Genomic DNA, 21,590 nt, shown 5'->3' with positions numbered 1-21,590 from the left:
GGCCGGAGGTGGGGGTGTGGCAGCGTTTATGCTTTTAGGGAGGCAAATAGAGATGTGGTCCCTCCTCCGCAGGACTTATTGGCCTATTGCAAACTGTTGCCTCAGGAGGCAATTAAATTTAGATCATATTGTTCTCAGGTTGGCACAGGCAGGTGTTGACTTGCTGGTCTTTGCACATCAGCCACTGCTCGTAAGAGTGTGCTCGGCTGCCTGGATGGCAGAATAGCCCTATTCCATGCTGGGATGAGCAGCTGCCTTGTAAGGTCGAGGTCCTCATCACTGGGCATGTCCAACCCAGGAGGGAGGGTTAGGCCCCAACCGTGACCCTGAGGGCAGCTTCCAGGTCTCTATCCCCAGCCTTGGGCACAATACCTGGTTCAATCAATCCTTATGGAATGGGCCAAGGTGGGAACAAAAGCTCTTCAAGGTTCCTGATGGCATTCCATCCAACTGCACCTGCAGCCACGACCACACGGGAGCCTGCGTCCTGCTCCTTCATGCACACTTCCTTTCCTCCTGTGTTGTGCATCCCTCCAGGAGCCGGCCCCACCATGCCATTCCCTGTCCAGCCCTCTCTCTGCCTACCAGGGAAAGGCAGGGTGCATATGCTACTGCTTTGGAGGAGCCCAAAGTCACACAATGGGTGGGAACTGGAGCTAGGATCCAAACCCAGGCCAGTCTGTCACCAAAGCTGTCCTGGAGGGGAGGGCGGCTTGTAAGTCGGGAAGTGGAGTGCACTGTTACAGTCACTGTCATAGCGAGTGATCTGGGTGGTTACTAAATATTGATGGTGGTGTGTCTGTCACCACATCCGTAGGTGCTGGCTCTTACCAACCAACCCCATATCAGGTAGACCCCACAGTGCTATCTGCCCTGGGCTGAGCCTGTGAACATCTCCCATCCCAGGGCCAAGGGGTAAGAGCCAGCGTTTCACGGCCACCAAACTGCAACCCTGGTCCATTTGTTTGAGGAGGGCCACGAGAGTGGTGAGTGGGCAGCAATGGGTGGGCCACAATGGGTCTGGGAGTTCCCTGGGTGTGAGGGCACCTCAAGGATCAGTATTTCCAGTCTTGGCCTCCCTTGTCCTCAGGCTGGGCCGTGGTCCCCGTTTCTATTAGCCGTTGAGGGGAATAGTTGAGGAAGCCTGTTTGGGAGCCCCGATGCCTGGGTTTAACTCAGCTCCACCACTTACCAGCTCTGTTACTTGAGCTAATTAACCTCCCAAAGCCTCAGTTTTATTCTAGTTTTAAAATGAGGATAATGATGATATGAAACACATAGAGCCATTAGCGATATTAACAATAATCAAAAAAATACTTGAGCACCTGCTATGTGCTAGGAATAGAGTTTGAGTACTAGCTAGCCGCTTGCTGAGACCTTGGGTCTTAAACCTGGAGCCTCAGTTTCCTCACCCCTCAGCCTGCACATGGAGTCACTCCGCACCCCATGGACACCCATCATGGCTGGCTGCAAGCGTCCTCCTCCCCCCACTTCACCCTTAGCCTCGCTTTATCTCCCTGGCTGGTCACCACTCCCCGTTTGGACTGCTGGCTATAGCTTCTGCTGTCGCTCTGCCACTCTCTGCGCAGACTCCATGTGACATGTGTGGACATTGGCCGCTGAGGGAAGCTTCCTGTTCCAGTCATTTCTGTGACCCCACAGAGCTAGGCCTGTGCCAAGGACCTGCTAGTTTGGATCAGGGTCATTATTCAGTGAACACCTTCCGTACTGTGCCGGGTGGGAATTGGGAAACACCCTCAACTATTTCTCAAGTCTAAGTCAGAATCACTTTGCTCACCCCATCTCATGCCCACTGCAAGAAGTTTTTCCCCCAAGACTCCAGTTTTCCCTCTAGAGGAACTGAGGTGCAAGACAGCAATGATTACCCTCCTGGGTGTCCCACTTCAGAGTCTCCAGATGAGAAGGCCATTTCAGGTGTCCTTATCTTTACAACTATAGTCCCTGGGTGGTGCAAACAGTTTGCACTGGCACTCAGCTACCATCCCAAAGCTTGGAGCTCTGGCGGTGAAGTGGTTAAGAGCCTGGCTGCTAACCAGCCGCGACGTGGAAAGGCTATGGGGCAGTTCTCCCCTGTCCTATAGGGTCGCTAGAGTCGGAATCAACTGGATGGCAACAGGTTTAGTTTTGGTACCAACCCAAAGGTTGGTGGTTTAAACTCACCAAGCAATGCAGCAGAAGAAAGACCTGGCAATCTACTTCTGTTAAAAACTACCACAACCAAGAAAACCCTGTGAAGCTGATTTTTATTCTGTAGCACATGGGGTCGCCGAGAGTCAGAACCAACGGGAGGGGAACAGTTTGGGGTTTTGGTCTTTAAGCCGTGGGAAAGGAGAAGCGCACTACAACTCCCAGCGTCCCCCTTGCTTAGGGGGCGGACTCTGCCCCCCTCAAGGCCCAACCGGACCCACCAATCGGAGCCCAAAGAGGGGCGGGGGCGGTGCCTGGAGGGCGGGGTCTGCAGGGAAGCGGCTGGAGAGGGAGTCGCCGGCCAGTGGCGCCGAGAGCGCGGGGACCCGAGAGCCGCGCGCGGCGGAGGATCTTGGACGCGGGCGCCGCGGACCTTGTCCGGGGCCATGGGTAAGCAGGACGGGGCTCAGCGGCCCCAGGGGAGGTGGGCGGCCCCCTGGCTGGCCCGCGGTGGCCGGGTCTCCCCCGGTCTCCCCCGGCCCTCGCGGCCGTCGGTGGCGCTTTGGGGGCGGTGCGGGGCCGGGGCGACTCCCAGGCGAGGGGGACGGGGCGCGAGCCCGGCCGGTGCCAGCCCTCGGCCCGGCGCGAGGCCGAGGCCGGTGTCTGCGCGCACTCCTCAAAAAAAGGAAAAGAAAAAAGTGCTGGCGGCGAGGGGCTTCCCGGGCGTTGATCTCGAAACTTTTTTGGCCGTCTCTTGACTGAAAGTTACCAAGTCCCGTACAGTTCTGCCGTCCCACTTCCTGCTGCGGTTTCCATCTCGAGCTGATCTCAGCTCATTTGTTGTGACAGCTGTCAGCAGCAGCTTCTCATCTCACGGTTCTCAGAAACCCGCGGCGCGCCGAGCAGAGGCGCCAGGTCCGCCGGGCGCGCGGCGCTTTCCACTGCGGCCGCCGTTTCCTGAAAATGACTCTGCGCGTCCCCGCGAGCTTGCTCAATGCGCTTTGAAGAGCCAACTGTTCCGCTTTCATCGAGGGCTCTGCTGATCGCGGGCCGTCGCGGGCCGCTCGCCCTGCCTCTTTCTCTTCTTCACTGGTCTCTCCCTTCGCGTCCCGGTCCACTCTCCCCTGCGCCCCCAGGGGAAGGAGGTAGCGGCCCGCGTTCCGTCCTCTCGTCCTGTCTTCCCTCCCCTCGGGGCTGCAGAAGGGGCAGGGTGGCCACCCTCGGAGGGGACGAGGGAAGGAGCGAGCTGCGAGCTTGCTAGGAGCAACGTTTGGCTTTGCGCTCGGCCTGAGCTGCGGGGCACGAGCCGGTCCCTCCACAGAGTGCCCGGGACACGCCGCCGGCCAGGGGAAGGGTCGCACAGCTCCCGCCGGCTCCGTGGGGCTCGCTAGGCGCGGGACCCCCGCGGGCTCAGAGTGCAGGTCCGGAGGCGCTGCCTGCGAGTTTGCGGGGTCGCGGACCGGCGGGCTGTGGTCCCCGGGGCCGGGGGAAAACAGGTGCCTCTTCCTCGGCCTGGGCGCCACTGTTGGGAACGGACGCGCGTCTAGGCCTCTGCGCCTGCACGCGACGCTCGGGCAGAGGAGGGGTGGGAGACTGGCTGCAGCGTCGTCGGGACCCTGGAGTAAAGTTCCAGACGTAGACAGGACCTCAAAGGATCAACCCCTCTGTCATGGATTACAGTAGGGGAAACTGGCTTAGAGATCAACCCTCGTCAGGCATGAGTGAGGGGCGGGCCTCCCAGACCCAAACCGGCCTGGCCTTCCTTCCCCACATCTCATTTCCCAAGTGGGAAACTTGTCTGGGCTGACCCACATCCCTCTTAGACCAGGACCCACAGGCTTGGAGAGCCACCTGGGGGCCTCTGCCTCTACCATTGGAGGACATCTTGAACAAGTTAGTAAACCTCCAGCCTCAATTCTCCATGGGCAGAACGGGAGCTCTTAGGGTGCTTCATGGGACGTGGGACAGAGTCCATCGTCAGAGCTGTTACTGTTATCATGAAATACTACACAGCCCTGTCCTGGAATAGGGCCTTCTAGGACTTCCCGGGGCGGGCTAAAGGGGTACATGGAGCCCCTGGGGGTGGGGTTGGGGTTGGCAGTCTCACACTTGGTACTCCCCAGGCGCGCCCCCCCTTTCTGTACTCTTAGGGCCCTCAGCTTGTCCCCCACCCCGGCTGAGCCCCTGAAGTGGGGCTGTGGAGGGAGCTGTGCCCTGCGTCGTCAGGGGTCCCAGGTCCATCGCCTCTGTCCTCGTTGCCGGCTGGAGCGCAGCCCTTGGCAGGTCCCCACCCCCACTGCGCCCAGAGTGAGCTCCAGGCAGAGACTCCCGCCAGGCAGCCAGCTCCTGGGCCACGGAGTGGACAGGCGGCTTCAAAGGCAGTCTTTGTTTCGGCTCCAGCTCCAGCTAAGGGAAACTTAAGCCAACAGCCTCAGGCAAGGGGGTGGGGCAGTGTCTGCTGGTTGTCACTGAAGCTGCTGTTACCATTATTGTCATAATTGATGCATTGTTCCCAGTGGGTGACTTTTCATGAAAGGAAGTGTCGTTTCCTTCCCATTACACCAAGGTGAGTGGGGCGGAGCTGGGGGCCCTTGGCCCGCCTCAGACAGAGGGAGGGGCGCCCAGCTCAAGGCCTGATTCTAGCCGGCATGCAGTCACGGGCAGGCTGTGTGGCCTTAGACTAGTCACAGTCCCTCTCTGGGTGCTGGGCATCTCTGAGGTCAAGTGTGCTTATCCTGCATCCACTTGCTGATGATGTCCGTGGAGCAGCTGCCCTGAGCCCTGCATTGTTCTGGGCAGTGGGGACACTGGGAGCGAGCAGGACAGGCCGACTTCAGATCTCATGGGGGGAGGGGGTGCGTGCACCTGCACCCACACTCAGCTGTGGCTGGTGGGGAAGCTGCATTTCACTTGGTCCTGCTGAGAATGTTGGACCCATCGAGTCCAGCGTGCCCATCTTACAAATGGGGAAACTGAGGTGCAGAAGCAGCAAATGACTTGGAAACGTGCCTATGTGCTGCCTGGCCCCTGCCCTGTCCCCACCTGCCCGCTCCATCTGGTTTAGCACATCTTGTAGGGCAGAGGCAGGTTCAAGGGCCCACTGACCTCCCAATGGCCACCCCACAGCCCCATACCCACCTTTTTGCCCTGGTTGGAAACCCTGGTGGCATAGTATTTAAGAACTATGGCTGCTAACCGAAAGGTCAGCAGTTTGAATCTACCAGGCGCTCCCTGGAAACCATATGGGGCAGTTATACTCTGTCCTGTGGGTCGCTATGAGTCGGAATCGACTCAACAGCAGTGGGGTTTTTTTTTTCTTTTCTTTTTTTTGAGCCCAAGTGAGAGCCCTGAGTTTGTCTTCAGTGACTCCTCCCTGATGCCTCTTCTCACCCCTCCACTGGGACATGCCCCCCACACCCGCTGCCTGCCCCTCCTCCTTACAGGACTCCCCTCCCCTGCCAGGCAGACAGAGTCCTGGCCAGGAGCCAGGCCCTTACTCTCTCAGGTAACAGGCAGCCACTTCTTAAGGGTGTCATTGGTTCCTTTCTTCCTCAAGATTATAAAGACAACACTCTTTACTCAAAGGTGGGGCCCTGGGGACCCCTGGAGCCAGTGAAGTTGATTCATGGGGAGTAGGGTTGGTCCCTGGCTGCCTACGCCCAGCTCCTGTGAGTGCAGTGTTTTGACTGTACCCCATTTGTCCTGGGGCCTAGTTGGCTTAGCAATCGAAATGGACCAGCTCTTTTTAGCGGATAAGCTTGGCGGGGGGGGGGGGGGGGTGGTTGGGGAGTGTGGTGGGAGTTGCACAGCCACTCCAGAACGGGACAGGTTTGTGCCATCTGAGCACAGGGGAGGAGCCTAGGGTCTTCCTGCTCCATTAAGAAAGCTCCAGACACAGTGTCTTAGAGCCTGTCAGCTCTGCTTCTGAATTCCAGCTCTGCTGCTGCTGGCAAGTAATTTGACTTCTCTGAGCCTCAGGAATTACATCTATAAAAAGGGGGAAAAGGAGCCTGGTGGTACAAATGGTTAAGCTGCTAACCGAAAGGTGGATGGTGTGAACCCACCCAGCCGCTTCATGGGAGAAAGACCTGGCAATCTGCTCGTATAAAGGTTACAGCCGAGGAAATCGTATGGGGCAGTTCTGCCATTACATGGGATCACTATGAGTCGGAACTGACTCAGCTCAATAGCACCCAACAATAAGGACAATACCCACTGGGCGGCTGGGAGGACTCAGTGAGGCAGTGGACAAACATGCCGGGCCTGGGCCCACCAGGCCACTGATTTGAGTTGGTGGAGTGTGTGGCGTGGAAGGGGAAGTGGAGAATGTCTTAAGAACAAGTAGACTTTGAGTGCACCCTCTATTGGAGTGACTGGAACTCACCTCCTAACTGCTCAGGCTTTCAGATCTGAGAGCTCAGCTAGCCATGGAGATGAACAGAAATCAGGTTCAGAACACGGGAAGGGTCTTGAGCAATCCTTGGCCCAACACCCTGCCCTGCACGCTCCCTGCACAGTGAGGCCATGGTGGTGGGATTGGGTCACAAGGGTTCATCTTTTAGCCCTTGGTTGTCTTCCCAAAAGTGAGATAAGGAAATTACAGAGGGCTTGAGGAACGAAGTCCCACCATTGATGGCCAGGCCTTTTGTGAACGCCATGATCTCACAGTACAAAGCATGAGTCATCTAGACATCAACTCAACTTTTAAGAAGGACCTTCTGAGAAAGGCCAAGGGAAGCTGTCTTAGTCATCTAGTGCTGCTACAACAGAAATACCACAAGTGAATGGCTTTAACAAAGAGAAATTTATTCTCTCACAGTCTAAAAGATAACAAGTCCAAACTCAGGGTGTCAGCTTCAGGGGAGGGCTTTCTCTGTTGGCTCTGGAGGAAGGTCCTTCTCATTAGTCTTCCCTTTGTCTAGGAGCATCTCAGCACAGAAACCTCATGTCCAAAGGATGCACTCTGCTCCCGGCACAGCTTTCTTGGTGGTATGAGGTCCCCCACTCTTTGCTTGTTTCCCTTTCCATTTATCTCTTGAGAGATGAAAGGTGGTGCAGTCCACACCCCAGGGAAACTCCCTTTACATTGGATCAGGGAGTGACCTAAGTAAGGGCAGTGTTACAATCCCACTGTAATCCTCTTGTAAAATTACAATCACAACATGGAGGACAACCACACAATACCGGGAATCATGGCCAAACCAAGTTGATACACACATTTTTGGGGGGACGTAATTCAATCGATGGCAGAAGCCTAATAATTGGAGACACGTTCCATGGTCCTGGAAAGGAAGGTGCTATAAAGATGTCACTTCTCCCCAAAGTTATTTCTAAATTTAAATGCAATTCAATCAAAACCCCAGTGGTCTTTTTCTTTAAAGAGAATATGGCAAAACTAAAGTGCGGATGGAATTATCAATTAATAGATGAAAAAAGAAAAAAGAAGAAGAAAAGATGGGAGACTGGCCCTTTGGATATAAGTTGTTTTCCAAAGGAAAAAAAAAAAAAGAGTAGCGTGCACGGGCCCCAGCGTCCCACCAGGAATGAATAAAACAGAACAGGAAGTCCAGAACTGCTCCCGAATGTGCTCATTATGAGCATTTAGATTGTGAAAAGAGTAACATTTCAAATCATTGGGGTGGGGGGCACCTAGGCAATGGGGAAAAAAATATGGGTTAGAGCCCCTTCCCCTCCCGTATCTTATAGCAAAGTAGAGTCCAGATGTGTGAAAAGTAAAACGACGAAACAATAGCCGCTGTCACTGTCACTACTGTGTCCTGGATAGAAGAAGCTGATGTCTGAATGACATTGCTTGGGAGAGCAGGTGTTTTCTTTTCTGTTTTTTATTTGATCCACCGCTTCCCCCATTAAACACAGGGCACCTGAGGTCTTGTGCAGGAAGGGATATAAACGCAGGCTCATAGGAAGACAGTCACTGAGTGGCTGATGGGCAGCAGCGGTCACTCAGGGGCAAGTGGGTCTCTTCTGCCTCTGTGGGCTGGATGAGGCTGGGAAATGGGATGGCCAGTTCCCTAGCCCCTTGCCTCCCCTGCAGAACTGGCGAAGGGCCCTGAATCTGGAAGGCGTAGGAGCCAGGCAGTCAGAGGGCTCACTCATCACCTATGGCCAAACCAAGCAAACCAAACCTGTTGCTGTCAAGTCGATTCCGACTCACAGCGACACTACAGGACAGAGTAGAACTGCCCCATAGGGTTTCCAAGGAGCCTCCGGTAGATCTGCCACCTGACCTTTTGCTTGGCAGCTGAGCTGTTAACTGCCGCACCACCAGGGCTCCTAAGCTATGGCAGTGGCTTTCAGATGTATTGTTAGTTGATGACAATTTTTCAGATGATGACTTACATGGACACCTGATCTACGAGAGACTCGGGGAGGGATGAGGGCGGCCAGGGACAGGACAGACCCGTGAGAAGGAAGGAAGGAGGATGCTTCCCTCCCTCATCTAAGGCTGTGGAATTGGGCCCCAACGCCTGGGGACCAGAAGGCCTGCCAGGTCAGGAGCAAATGCTCACCCTGGATGGGACAGAATGGAGGCTGAGTTCATTCGGGGACTTGGCTCCGCAGATAGAGTGTTGCCCTTTGTGGCTCAAGGCTGGAGCTCTGATCTCTTTCCCACCTGGGGTTAAACAGCTCAGATTGGTGCCTCCTTTCCAGGTAACACGAATGCCCAACTCCAGGAGACTCTCCCAGAGTGTGGCCCGGGCAGAGCTCACAAACTCTGCAACAGAGTGGGAAGGGAACTGTGGTTCACCTGGCCCAGTGGCTGTCTACCCCAGCTGATAGACTCCCTGAGGACCTGTCAACTCTGAGGTCAGGGCTTCACCCAGGACCTTAAATCAGATCCTCTGGGGTGAGGCCCCAGAATCTGTGTTTTTAAAATGCTCCCCCAGGTGATTCTGAGGTGCACTGGTCTAACCACCTTATTTTTCTGAGGGCCAGAGGGGCAATGACTTGCCAGGGCCACACAGAAGGTTGTAGTAGGACCAGAGGCCCCATCACACTCAGGAGGAGATGGTGAGAGTCCTTCTGCTGTGAGGATGGAAGCCAAGAAAGAAGAAAGGAGAGAGAACTGAAAGGAGGATGGAGAGGAGCCGAGGCAGAAGGAGAACTGGTGACTCTGATAGCCTGGGAGACTTAAGGAATTCACAGACAAGTAGCAAAGGACTCAAGGGTCTTTCTCTCATTTCACAGAAGGGAAGACTGAGGCACAGAGTCAGACCAGGACTCGATTGGAAAGGCATCTGTTTGGAGGGTCAGCTGTTAGCACCCAGGATTTCTAGAGCTTGGCTGTGCTTCAAATGGTCAGAAACGGGCCTGAAAGGGTGGCGCAAGTCTCTTTCTTTTTGGCAAGCCTTAGAACTGGTTTCTTTTCCACAAGTCTTTGGACTTCCGGTGCAGGGAATTACTTAATATGGCCCTTCTAGCCATATTCTTTGTAACTTCCACCAAATGACGGGGTGAGGCTATGCAAATGAGGTGTGCTTGTAGCCCACCAAGAGGATTGGATAGCTTGTTAATAATATAAATAAGGTGCATGGCACCCTGTGAGTGTGGGACCATGCAAATTAGGTGTAAAAAACAAACAAACCAAACCCATTGCCATCGAATCGATTCCTACTCATAGTGACCCTATCAGACAGGGTAGAACTGCCCCATAGTGTTTCCAAGGAGTGCCTGGTGGATTCAAACCACCAACCTTTTGGTTAGCAGCCATAGCTCTTAACCACTACACCACCAGGGGTTTCCCAATAAAGTATCCGTGGAACCCTAATTAGGTGACTGGTCAGTTTCGCCATCCCACCAGTCTTAAAAGAGAGCCAATCCTGGAGCAGAGGGGGACCTCACTACCACGAAGAAGAAGAGACAGGAGCAGTGCATGTCCTTGGGACCCGAGGTCCCTGTGCTGAGAACCTCTAGACCCTTATGGAAAACCTGTATCTTGAGTTGTTCCTAAACATGAATTGTAACCTGTTACTTCCCTAATAAACCCCCTAATTGTGAGTATGGTCTGTGAGTTCTTTGTGGCCATTGCAACAAACTATGGAAGCCAGCAGAGAAGTAGAGAGTGCCGTGGGAGGGACAGCTGGTATCAGAGTTGGTAAAAAAAGGTTGGAAAGAGGATAAGTGTCTGACCTCTGCCTCAGAGGAATCAGGCTCAGGCTATGGGTGCTGAAAATGATTCTCCGCCACTTTTGTGAAGTTAGAGGAGGTCAGACATCTCAGCCGCCGTTATTACAGGACTTTTCATCAAGACTTTGCAAATGTTGATGATAACCACAGCAGCCATGGTGCTGGCAAGGCCACTGGACTGGGGGTTAGACAGGCTTTGTTATGAGTCCTGGTCTGCCAGGGAGACTGAATTAAACCTCTCTGGCTTCGGCTTCTCCATCTTTAAAATGGGATTTCTCCTGGGACACGCATGAGAGAGCCAGGGACACAGCTGAGCGCCCGGCAAAGTGAGCGAGTAGTTGTAGATAGCAGCACTTACATAAACTGCTAAGAGGGAGGCTATTCAGTGGCCAAAGATTCTAACAGCGCGTGCTTCTGGCCACCGTCAGCCTTGTGTGTCACGTCTGTATGGTGGCCAAAGATTCTAACAGCACGTGCTTCTGACCACCGTCAGCCTTGCTTGTCACGTCTGTATAGGTTTCTCATTCCTACAGAGATTCTTTCTCTGTCTGGAATGGAAGGGAAATCCCACAGGTTCCCAGCAGTAAGGATTTCCTAAGATGGACTGAGCCAGGATTATGGAAAGGCTCATATTAGATTGTCAAAAAGAAAAAAATAAAGGGAAGAAAGAAAAGGACGTAATCAAAAGCCATGGTTTCCTAGTCTCAGATCTGCTGCCAGCCTGCCCTGTGACCCGAGGCGAGTCACCACTTTTTACTGGCAGTTTCCTGTGTTTTTTGCAATGGTGGGGGTGTTGCATTTTTGCAACCATCAGCACACACTGCTCCCCTTTAGTAAAGTGGAGCTTGTGGCTCTTCCCTGCCTACTGCACAGGGTTGCTGTGAGGCTCATTTCTTTAACTTACCTGGCATCCGGGTGGGCACAAAGACACTGCACCTCAGGAACTCACAGTGTGGTTAGCAAGATAGACAAGCAAGCAGGCATTTCAGTCAGGATGGTGAGACAGCAACAGAAAAGCTGTACCTAGCTGGGGGCTGGGAAAGGACACCCAGAGGAAGCAACTTACCAGCTGAGACCTGAAGGGTCACCAGGACCCTCGGCCAGGTGAGGGGAGAATGTGGCCAAATTCAAACCAAAACCAAACCCATTGCTATTGAGTCAATTCCGACTCCTAGCAACCCTACAGGACAGGGTAGAACTGCCCCATAGTGCTTCCCAGGCTGTAATCTTTATGGAAGCAGACTGTCACATCTGTCTCCTGCGGAGCAGCTGGTGGGTTTGAACCGCCGATCCTTCAGTGAGCAGCCAAGCATTTCAACCACTGCACCACCAGGCCTCCACGTGGTCTGATTAGAGCTATTTAAAAGCAAACAAACGATTCCCGTCAAGTCGACACTGACTCATGGTAACCTCAAGTGTGTCAGTGCTCCATAGGGTTTCCAATGGCTGATTTTTCAGGAGAGTGCCCAGGTGGACTCGAACCTCCAGCCTTTCAGTCAGCAGCTGAGTGTGTTAACGGTTGCACCACCCAGGGGCACCAGGGTAGTCAGAATCTTGCACCTGTCAGGGAAGGTGGCTGCATCACAAATGGGCACGTATTCTCTTCCTGGTTGTTCCTGAAGAAGCTGCTGCCTGAGCACCGGCTGTGGGCCCTGCAGCAACTTCCCCCAGCGAGGCTGAGATGCTGCAAAAAACTTTCTGCCTGAACTTGGAGCAGGTTTTGGAGGCAGAATTTCCCCAAGAGCCACGGCTCTAATCCCAGCCTCCTCTGACTTGACCCCAAGGTGGTTTAGGGTTCCCGCAAAGATAAGGGAAGAAGGCTGGCGCAGAGGAAAGGCGGGAGGCAGTTGTGGCGCGTGTGGGGACCAGGTTCCAGGTTGGGCCAGAGGCAAGAGGAGGGCGTGCAGGGTTGTCCCAGCCAGGGCGACCCCATGTGTGTGTTTACAGTGCAGCCTGGGCACAGCTGGGGCACAGGGGACAGAGGACACACTGCAGAACTAGGAGAAGACTCACTGCCTCCAGCCAGGCTGTTTCAGATTGGGGCTGGGAGGACCCTCACCTGTCCCTGGGGACCCTCCTCAGCACCTGTTCCTCTCCACCTGCATCTCATGTGTGCTTTCTCCCCCTCCTGCCTGCCCCTGTTCCTCTCCTTGCAGCACCCCCTGCCAAAGGGAAGAGGAAGCAGTCCGAGGGGGATGACCCCCAAGATCCGTGCGTGTCCCCTGAACCCGACGGTGAGCAGAGCAGGAGCCAGAGCCCCATCCAGCTGGAGGTGAGTTGGGGGACTGCCCTCAAGACCCTCCCTCCCGCCCTCCCCTCAGCTGTGCTCAGCTCCCAGGTGACCTGGGAGACCCCACGTTCTCAGGAAGGAGCCGGAAGTGCACAGATGTGACTCTCACCTCCCCTGCAGACCCAGGACAGGGGCTCCTGCTCAGGGCCCTGCATCAGGGGGGCTGGGGGCTGGGGACCTGGGAGTGGGAGACTGGCCCGTCCCTTCTGGTGGAGGGTCTCAAACTTTCTTTTTCAAATGAAGATTTACGCGGGACCCTGATCTATGAAGCAGAAAAGCACTGTTCTACAATGTGAAAAGCCCTGGTGGCACAGTGGCTAAAATGCTTGGCTGCTAAGTGAAAGGCCAGCTTCTCGGCAGGAGAAAGATGTGGCAGTCTGCTTCCATAAAGATCTCCAGCCTTGGAAACCCTATGGGGCACTTCTACTCTGTACTATGGGGCCACTGTGAGTCGGAATCAGCTCGACAGCAGCGGGTGTGATGTGAAACAACGTTTACGTTCATCCGTTCCAGTTTACAATACTGACGTGGACAGTCACTCGGTGAGCTCCAGGGGGCTGTTGTGACACGTGTAGAGCCAGAAAGGGGAACTGTGGACGGCGTTTGAGAGCACCTTCAGCCCCAGTGCCCAGGGCACGTGCCCCACGTCCAGAGCATGTACCTAGTGCCCAGGCCATGGGCCCCACCTCCGGAGCGTGTTAGCCACAACCGGACTCTAAATCCTGGTTCACAGAGAAAAGTAGTTGCAAATGGTAGCAGTTTTTAACAGCTTGCCTTGAACCCATAGGCGAGAGAAGGGTAAGTTCCCTTGAAGAGCAGTGACGGCCCGCACTCTGAGGATGCCTTAAGCCATTACCTTGGTAGCTCAAGTCACAGGGTGACACTGGTCTCCAGGACATTAAAATTGCATATGTGACACGTGAATCAGTATCAGAGTTGTTTCAATAAGTTAAAACACCAAAAAGGGATCTGAATGAAGTATTTTTGGGCCACACAGCACTCTACGCTGCTCTAGGCCCAGATGTGTGTTGACATCCTTCCGGGGCTTGAGGCCTTCCCAGCCAGGACCTGGGAGTTGTCTGTTCCCGGAGCAGAAGACTCCTTGGGCCAGGAGCCTGGCCTTCGGCCTCCAGCCCCAGCCCTGAGCGACCAGCCCGATGAACATCGTCAGTGGAAACTGCTCCTGTGGGACCGGAAACCAAAAGTCCTGTACATCTGAGACAAACGTGCTGGCAGGGTCTCACTCCCCGGAAATCAGCAAGGCAGTCTGGTGGGTCGGAGAGGCAGCCACCAAAGAGGGTCCCTCCTGGGACACAGGCCCAGCTGGGCCGAGAACCCCGAGCACCTTCGTTCCTTCATCTTTTACCACAAGGGTCGCTGCAGGGTCTGGGGACACTGAGTGAGGCCCGAGCCTGTCCTCCAGGAACTCACAGTCTGGTGAGGAGTGAAAATGCAGACGCAGACAAATCAAGAGCAAGATAAAGAAGTGATCTGTGCCTGCAGAGAGGCCTGGGGAAGGTGCTGGATGGCTCCTATGGCTGACTCTGTAACCAGCTTCCCTGGGCTGCAGGGTCTTTGCGGAGGGCCTTGGTTTGGCCCCTGTCCTAGGCCCCCAGGCAGTGAGAGCTGATGGCTATGCCTTTGTGACCCCGGGAACAATCACTGCAGCCCAGAGCAGTAGGCTGGGGCTGGGGGCCTGCTCCTTCATGTGGAAGCCTGGGGTTGGGTGCTCCCCAACAACCAATAGGTACACAGCCAGCCCCGACTGGGGCCCATCCCAACGCCTGCGGTTCTTTCCCCAGGAACCCCCCGAGGCAGGCGGGGAACGGGAGGAGGAGCAAGCCTTCCTGGTCAGCCTCTACAAGTTCATGAAGGAGCGACACACGCCCATCGAGAGGGTGCCCCATCTCGGCTTCAAGCAGAGTGCGTCCCTGGGGCTGGCAGAGGGAGGGTGGGTCAGGCAGGGAACCCTCCAGGCAGGGCATCTGGGCAGAGCCGGCGCCAGAGTTGGGCAGGTACCTCCACTCTGGTGACCCAGGACACTGTCCACCCAGGCACCGGGTTGGCAAAGGGGCAGAGCTGGTCTGCCACCCTCCGCGGCCCTTGGATCACAACTGCATGGGGCACAGCCTGCTATCCACAACAGTGGCCCTGTCTGAGTGCCGGTCTTGGTTCTGGTCTAACGGCCAATGGGCACAGGCCGCTGGCTGCCGCCTCCACCCGCAGGGACTGACGGCCTGTCCCATCCCTTTCTTTTCTCCAGTTAACCTGTGGAAGATCTACAAGGCAGTGGAGAAGCTGGGGGCCTATGAGCTGGTAAGGAAGGCACCCCGGGTCCTTACCATGGGCATGTCCCAGGTGCATGTCAACAATGCTGGGGGATAGGGGGGAAGGTGAAGAGGAGGAGCGGAGCCGACAGCGTGGGGGCAGACACAACTGGGAAGAGCCACGCTGTGCTCACAGACCCCAGTCCTGCCCCTCCCGAGCTCTCCTGCCTGCTCGCACTTTGCTGCTCAAAGCAGGTTTTCCTCTGCTCCCCATCTGTTCTGCCCGCCCCATGCTCTGAAAGCTGCTTGGGCTAGCAAGCTGACAGCCCTGGGCGGGGTGAACTGGCCGGCCGCCAGGGGCCCCCCAGCCTCTGCTGCCGGAGGAGTAGCTGTGACAGCTAGGTGCTGCCTACCCCAGGCGTGCCTCCCCACCGCATGCACACCTCCTCATCCTGGCGCACCTCCCCGCCCCACTAGCACCTCCTCACCCCATGCGCGCCTCCCGGTCCCACGCGCCCTCCCCGCCCCTCGCGCAACGCCTCTTACCTGGAGCCCTTGCAGGTGACTGGCCGCCGCCTCTGGAAGAACGTGTACGACGAGCTGGGGGGCAGCCCGGGCAGCACCAGCGCAGCCACGTGCACTCGCCGCCACTATGAGAGGTGGGCTGCGGGCAGGGAGGAGGTGTCCACCGGGCATTCACCTCCCGGGGCCTGGCGGAGCTTGCGGTGCAGGTGGCCCTATGGCTGTGTGTACCCAGGAGGGAGGCGGGATGTGCGCAGCCACAGAGCACGCCCAGAAGGTGGGGCGCGCCCGCTCTGCCCTGGTTATGGCCCCGAGCTCCAGGGGGCTTGCTGGACAAGCTGAGGAAGAGCCCTGGTTTACTGTGTAGATGTGGCAGGGAAGGAGCCGACAGCTTTGGGCTCAGACAGTTCTGGTGGGCTTCTCGGTGGGGCCAAGGCCAGGCAGCTGCAGGAGGTGTGGGTGGGTGCCCAGCAGCCCTGGCCCTGTAGTGGACATGCCCGGCTCCCCACCAGGCTGGTCCTTCCGTATGTGCGGCACCTGAAGGGGGAGGATGACAAGCCGCTGCCCCCCTCCAAGCCCAGGAAGCAGTACAAGATGTCCAAAGAGCCTCGGGTGGATGACGGGGCCACTGAGAGGCTGAAGAAGGCCAAGGAGAGGCTGGTGGACCAGGTGAGCACTGAGCCCACCTGGGCTGGGGACTGACCCTGGGCCACCTGCCCCCTGCCTCTTGCAGCCCACCACCCGCCTGTCCTTGCCATGGCTGATCACTGCTCAAGGGCCCTCTAGTGCGGGGACGAGTAGGTGTTAGGTCCAGCCTGCACCCCTCTCCCCAGGCCCCATGTCCTGACACAGGGCTGTGCCGTTCAAGATCGGGGCGCCTTCTGAGAGTTCAGCACAGGGCACTGGAAGGGCAGCAGCGGCCCCAGGCACCCCTCTACTGCGACCCAGGTCCCAGGTCGGGGTGCCTGGCTCCCCGCCAGCTCTGAAGCATGGTCCTCTCTTTTCCTAGATGATGCCAGGAAAGAACAAGACTGATACTGCAGACCCAGCTCAGCTCCCCAGCCAGGAGTCCCCAAGGGACAGTGCTGAGCAACCAGGCCCAGCCCCTGCACCCACGCTGCCCTTCGTGGGGGCCAGCTGCTGCCCTGAGGCCTACAAGCGGCTCCTGTCCAGCTTCTGCTGCAAAGAGACACATGGCATCATGTCACCTCTGGCCAAGAAGAAGCTCCTGGCCCAGGCGAGCAAGGCAGAGGCCTTGCAGTGCCAGGAGGGGGGCTGTCACCACGGGGCAGGCAGCTCCGACAGGGAGCCCCAGGGCTCCCCAGCTGCTTGCCCCCTGGAGAGTCCCCGGAGCCCAGGAGGGCCGGCTGAGAACTCCAGACACCGACTGACCCCTCAGGAGGGACTGCAGGCTCCTGGGGGCAGCCTCAGGGAGGAGGCTCAGGGAGGACCCTGCCCGGAAGCCCCCATCTTCACAGGCTATTTCCATGCCTACCCCACTGAGGTGCTGAAGCCCATTAGCCAGCACCCCCGGGACTTCTTCCCCAGCCTTAAAGATGGGGTGCTGTTGGGGCCGTCTAGCAAAGAGGCTGGGTTGCTGGCCAAACAGCCCCAGCTGGTGTGGGGTGGGGATGTCAACCGCCCCTCTGCATTCCACAAAGGCGGCTTCAGAAGGAGCAGCCCTTACCCTAAGCCCAAAGCCTGTTGGGTGTCCCCCATGGCCAAGGTCCCCACTGAGAGCCCAGTGCCCCCGTCCACCTTCCCCAGCAGCCCGGGCACCAGCGGCAAGCGCAGACTGGAAGAAGAGGGCTTTGCTGCCTGCGGTGGCAAAAAACTGCGGGCAGTGTCTCCCTATCTGAAGGAGGTGGACGCCAGTGAGTGTGGGGCCACACCCACAGGGCCAGGCTTGGCTGTCTCCTGCCTGCTGGACCCAGCCCTGCGGCCTGCCCCCCAGGAGGCCTACAGGGGCACCATGCTGCGCTGCCCACTGAACTTCACCAATACCCCAGACCCCTTAAAAAGCCAAGCCACTCTCCCCTTCAGCCCACTGGTCATCCCGGCCTTCCCGGCCCACTTCCTGGCCACTGCAGCCCCCTCACCCATGGCCGCTGGGCTGATGCACTTCCCCACTGCGTCCTACGACAGTGCCCTCCGCCACAGACTCTGTCCAGCCTCGTCCGCGTGGCATGTGCCGCCTGCCACCACCTATGCTGCGCCCCACTTCTTCCATCTCAACACCAAGCTGTAGGCTGGAGCTGCGGCAGGCTGTGCTGTGGAGGAGCTGACGCTGCCCAGGAGGTGGGATGCGTGGTCAGGGGACTCTGGGCTGGAGCCTGCTCCCCAGGGCGGCCGGGCTGAGCCCTGTGCCGGAGCACGCTCCTGGCACACGCAAAGAGGAAGGTGGTGGGAAAGCTGGATTTGCCTCTCCAGGAAACAGCCCCTCCCCAGGGATGGGACCCAGTTGCTGCAAGACCTCAGGAGGAGGTGGTGCAGGCTGGTGGTCCCCAGCTGGAGCGCCCAGAGCAGAGGCCAGGAGCGGGTGGAGGGTCTGAGGAGTCAGATGGCAGCCCAGGGCATCCAGGATGCCAACCGAAAATCCAATAAAAAGACAACAATGTGAAATCCAACCAGCTCTGAGGCTTGCTTTCCAAGGGCGGCCGTGGCAGGCTGTGCTTGTGGGGGCCACCAGCGGGGCATCTGTGGACTTGCCAGGTCTTGAACCCGCCACTCTATCAAACAGCAGGGTCCAGAGCAAAAGCTCTGCCTCTTCATATTCCAGGGCTCTGAACTTCATTCTGTCCCGTCAGTCCATTTCCTCAGCGGGGCCTCACAACCAGCTGCTGCCTCCCTCACTGTACCGACGGGGAGCCCGAGGCTCAGAGTCCCATGCCTTGCCCCAACTCCCCTGCAGGTAAGAGGCAGGGCAGGGCTGTGAACGAAGGGTCACTCCCTCACTCTGAGCTGAGCCACAGGACTGCGGGCATCAGGGAGTGTGTGCTCTGCACTGTCCTGGCACTCGTGGGGGAGAGCGAAGGAGCAGGAAACCCAGATTGGTCTGCCCTGGTAGTGGACGCAGACGTGGGCGGAGGAACTGCTGAGTCCTCCCAGAGAGCCGAAGGCGGCCACCACCATACCTGCCTCCCCCATGGGAATGAGCTCTGCCTCATGCTGTGGCCCAGCAGGTGCGCTGGACTAAGAGAGCCTGGGGTTCTGGGGACAAAGGGAAGTGAAGGTGCCAGGGGCTTGGGCTGGGGCCAGGCATCATCGTGACCCCCGAGGGTCTCATGAGAAGGGGCTGCTCTAGGGAGCTCACAGTGAGAAGAGCAACAGCCCGACGCCTTCCTTCCCGCAGGCTCTAAACGGGGAGCAGTGGGCACTGCCCCCAGCTGCCTCTCACAGTAGGAGGGAGGAGGCCCTTTCACAGCGTCACTCCTCTCCCCTCCACAGGCTGCCTGTTGTCAAGTCAGGGCCTTTGCTGTTTGCTGAGCTTCACACCTGTTTCTGTAAAGGCAGTGTCACTGTTGTCAGGCACTGGGGTGGCAGGTGTGGAGCTGGGCCCCCAGCTGGCCTGAGATTGATCAGTGGACAGCCTCTAACTCATTCCACTGGCCCTCACCCTGCCTCCTGGGGGCCTTGGCTGAGGAGTTGCTGGGAACCCAGGCTACAGGAGGGGTCATTTAGTGTGATCTCCTTATCCCAGAGGTGAGAAGCTGAGGCAGGGGCAGGAGGGGTCTTGCTTGCCCGAAGCCACCACTGAGTATGGCCAAACCCTGACCAGGGCACATGCAACATGCTTGGCACCAGGGGGTGGGCCGCCTGCCTCCAGCCTCCTCCTCCAGGAGCTGCCCTCTCCGTGGCAGCTGTGCAGGGCCAGGAGCCCAGAACAAGCTCAGGCTCTAGAGCTGCTGCTCCCACGTCCCCACCTCCCTCCTTCCAGGAGATGCTGAGATGCCAGCCAGAGTATCTGCAAGACTTCCATCCCTGAGCCCTGATGCCCACACCCACCACCTGCTACCCATCTCTGAGCCTCTGGAAGCAAAGGCGAGGGGCCTGGGTCTCCTGCCCACCCTCCAGGCAAACGCCCTGGGTCATAGGAGTCAGATCCCCTGGAGAAGGGGGACGTGAGGGCTACCCTGTTGTGTGCGGGGTCCTGCCTGAGCTGGGACAGGGCCCCCTTCATCTGCAAAGCAATAGCGACCTTGCCTTGGCACAAAGGTGAGAAGACTCACCTGCACCAGGACATGCCTACAGAATGTGCAGCGATGTGATGGTTGCGCCCCCTAGTGGCTGCACTGGGAATATACATCTCTGGGAGGGGCAGTCTGTGTCCTGAGTTGATGGGTGCCCTGGGTAGGACACCCTGGGCTAGCTTAGAGTCTGAGGAAACACCTAGAGCTTCGTGTGGGTGATACTCCTGGGCCTTACCGCTCCTGTGATCTGCAGCCCCGACCTGCCCAGAGCCTCACGGCACACTGGTGGTGTTGCTGCATGGTCCTACTTAAGCAATGGCAGCTTTAAATGAGTTTTCTCAGTCACCCCTCACAACTCCCAGGGGAAGGTGAGCTTCCACCATTTACAAATGAGGAGGCTGAGCTCAGAGAGACGACAGGGCTTCAAAAGCTAGGAGGTGGCCGGCCAGTTCCTTGCCTGCCAGTTGCACGCCATATTCATTCTTTTGCATTACATTCCTGGCCCTGACAAACCCTGACACTCTCCCCAGGGGACCCACAGGACCAGCAGGGATGACAGCGCACCTCTGGGGCATAAACGATGCTTCAGAGCCATTTTTAGGGCCCCTTTCAAATGGGAGCCCTGGTGGCACAGAGGTTAAGAGCTCAGCTGCTAACCGAAAGGGTGGTAGTTTGAATCTACCACGCACTCCTTGGAAACCCTATGGGGCAGTTCTACTCTGTCCTACAGGGTTGCTGTGAGCCGGAATTGGTTCGATGGCAATGGGTTTTTGTTTTGTTTCCCCAAACTAGACTAGGGCATTGGAGCTGCTAAGGGAGGCGGTGAATGGATACACCTCTGAAAAGGGCCCGTCTGTTTCCATGGTTCAGGCCCTTGAGTGGTGACAGTGTAAGGGCAGGTGTCAGGCGTTCCACAGATCCTTACTTGGTATCAGCTCTCCGTGGCACCAGCGCTGTTTTAGGTGTCGGGAATAACACATCAGTGAGCAGAACACCAAATCCCTGCTCTCCGGGAGCTGGCCTTCTCCTGGGGAGACGGAGACCAAACAAATGACTAAAGTACGGAGCGTGTCAGAGGACAGAAGTGCTAGGCAGAAAAATGGGGCTAGGGCTGGGGTGTGCAGCTGTAAACAGGGGCCAGGGAAGGCCTCATGAGAAGACGGTGTTTGAGCCTGGGGGGGTGATGGAGGAAGCCACATGGCTTTTGGGGAAGAGTGGAGGCAACAGCAAGGTTCTGAAGTGGGGCAGGCAAGTATGTCTGAGGAACAAGAAAGCCTGTGAGGCTGCAATGGAGTGGGGGCGGGGGAGGAGGTGAGGCTTCAAAGGGGTCTGAGGCCAAATGCGGGTGCTTTCTAGACACTGGAGTCGTCGCTAGTTGCTGTCAAGTAGATTCCAACTCGTGGTGACCCCACGTGTTACGAGTAGAACTGCTTCATAGAGTTTTCTGGACTGTGTAATCTTAACGGAAGTAGATGGCCAGGTCCTTCTCCTATGGAGCCGCTGGGTGGATTTGAACCGCCAACCTTTAGGTAAGCTTGTTGTTGGGTCCTGTCAGGTCGGTTCCGACTCATATCGACTCTGTGTACAACAGAACGAAACACTGCCCAGTCCTGTGCCATCCTCACAATTGTTGCTATGATTGAGCCCGTTGTTGCAGCCACTGTGTCAATTCAACTCATTGACAGTCTTCCTGTTTTTCGCTGACCCTCTACTTTACAAAGCATGATGTCCAGGACTGGTCCCTCCTGATAACATGTCCAAAGTACATGAGACGAAGTCTCACCATCCTCACTTCTAAGGAGCATTCTGGCTGTACTTCTTCCTTTCTTCATCTTTGGCAATAGTGGTTGGTGCGTAAATTTGAATAAGTCATATTAACTGGTCTTCCTTGTAGGTGTATGGATATTATCCTATCACTGACAGCATTGTACTTCAGGATAGATCTTGAAATGTTCTGACAATAAATGCAATGCCATTCCTCTTCAATTTGTCATTCCCGGCACAGTAGACCCTGTGATTGTCTGA

General features: G+C 56.8%; 1 protein-coding gene across 3 annotated transcripts; it reads left to right on the top strand.

The window, feature by feature from the left end:
• Window positions 1-2,484: 2,484 nt before the first annotated feature.
• Window positions 2,485-18,469, top strand: ARID5A (AT-rich interaction domain 5A). 3 transcript variants are annotated; one of them, XM_049856465.1, is made up of 7 exons: window positions 2,485-2,598; window positions 12,453-12,568; window positions 14,389-14,509; window positions 14,850-14,902; window positions 15,415-15,512; window positions 15,888-16,044; window positions 16,385-18,466. In XM_049856465.1, the coding sequence occupies exons 1-7, from the start codon at window positions 2,595-2,597 to the stop codon at window positions 17,621-17,623; spliced, it is 1,788 nt and encodes a 595-aa protein (XP_049712422.1). In that variant the 5' UTR covers window positions 2,485-2,594; the 3' UTR covers window positions 17,624-18,466. The 3 variants fall into 3 exon arrangements, with proteins under 3 accessions (XP_049712422.1, XP_049712423.1, XP_049712424.1); XM_049856466.1 differs by lacking the exon at window positions 2,485-2,598 and adding an exon at window positions 12,830-13,128 and having other exon boundaries at window positions 12,479-12,568; XM_049856467.1 differs by lacking the exons at window positions 2,485-2,598; window positions 14,389-14,509 and having other exon boundaries at window positions 12,541-12,568; window positions 16,385-18,469.
• The last annotated feature ends 3,121 nt before the right edge of the window (window positions 18,470-21,590 follow it).

Source organism: Elephas maximus, chromosome 17 (assembly GCF_024166365.1).
Source record: "Elephas maximus indicus isolate mEleMax1 chromosome 17, mEleMax1 primary haplotype, whole genome shotgun sequence".
In the NCBI taxonomy this organism is placed as follows: Eukaryota; Metazoa; Chordata; class Mammalia; order Proboscidea; family Elephantidae; genus Elephas; species Elephas maximus.
This window is presented reverse-complemented; position numbering and strand designations above follow the sequence as displayed.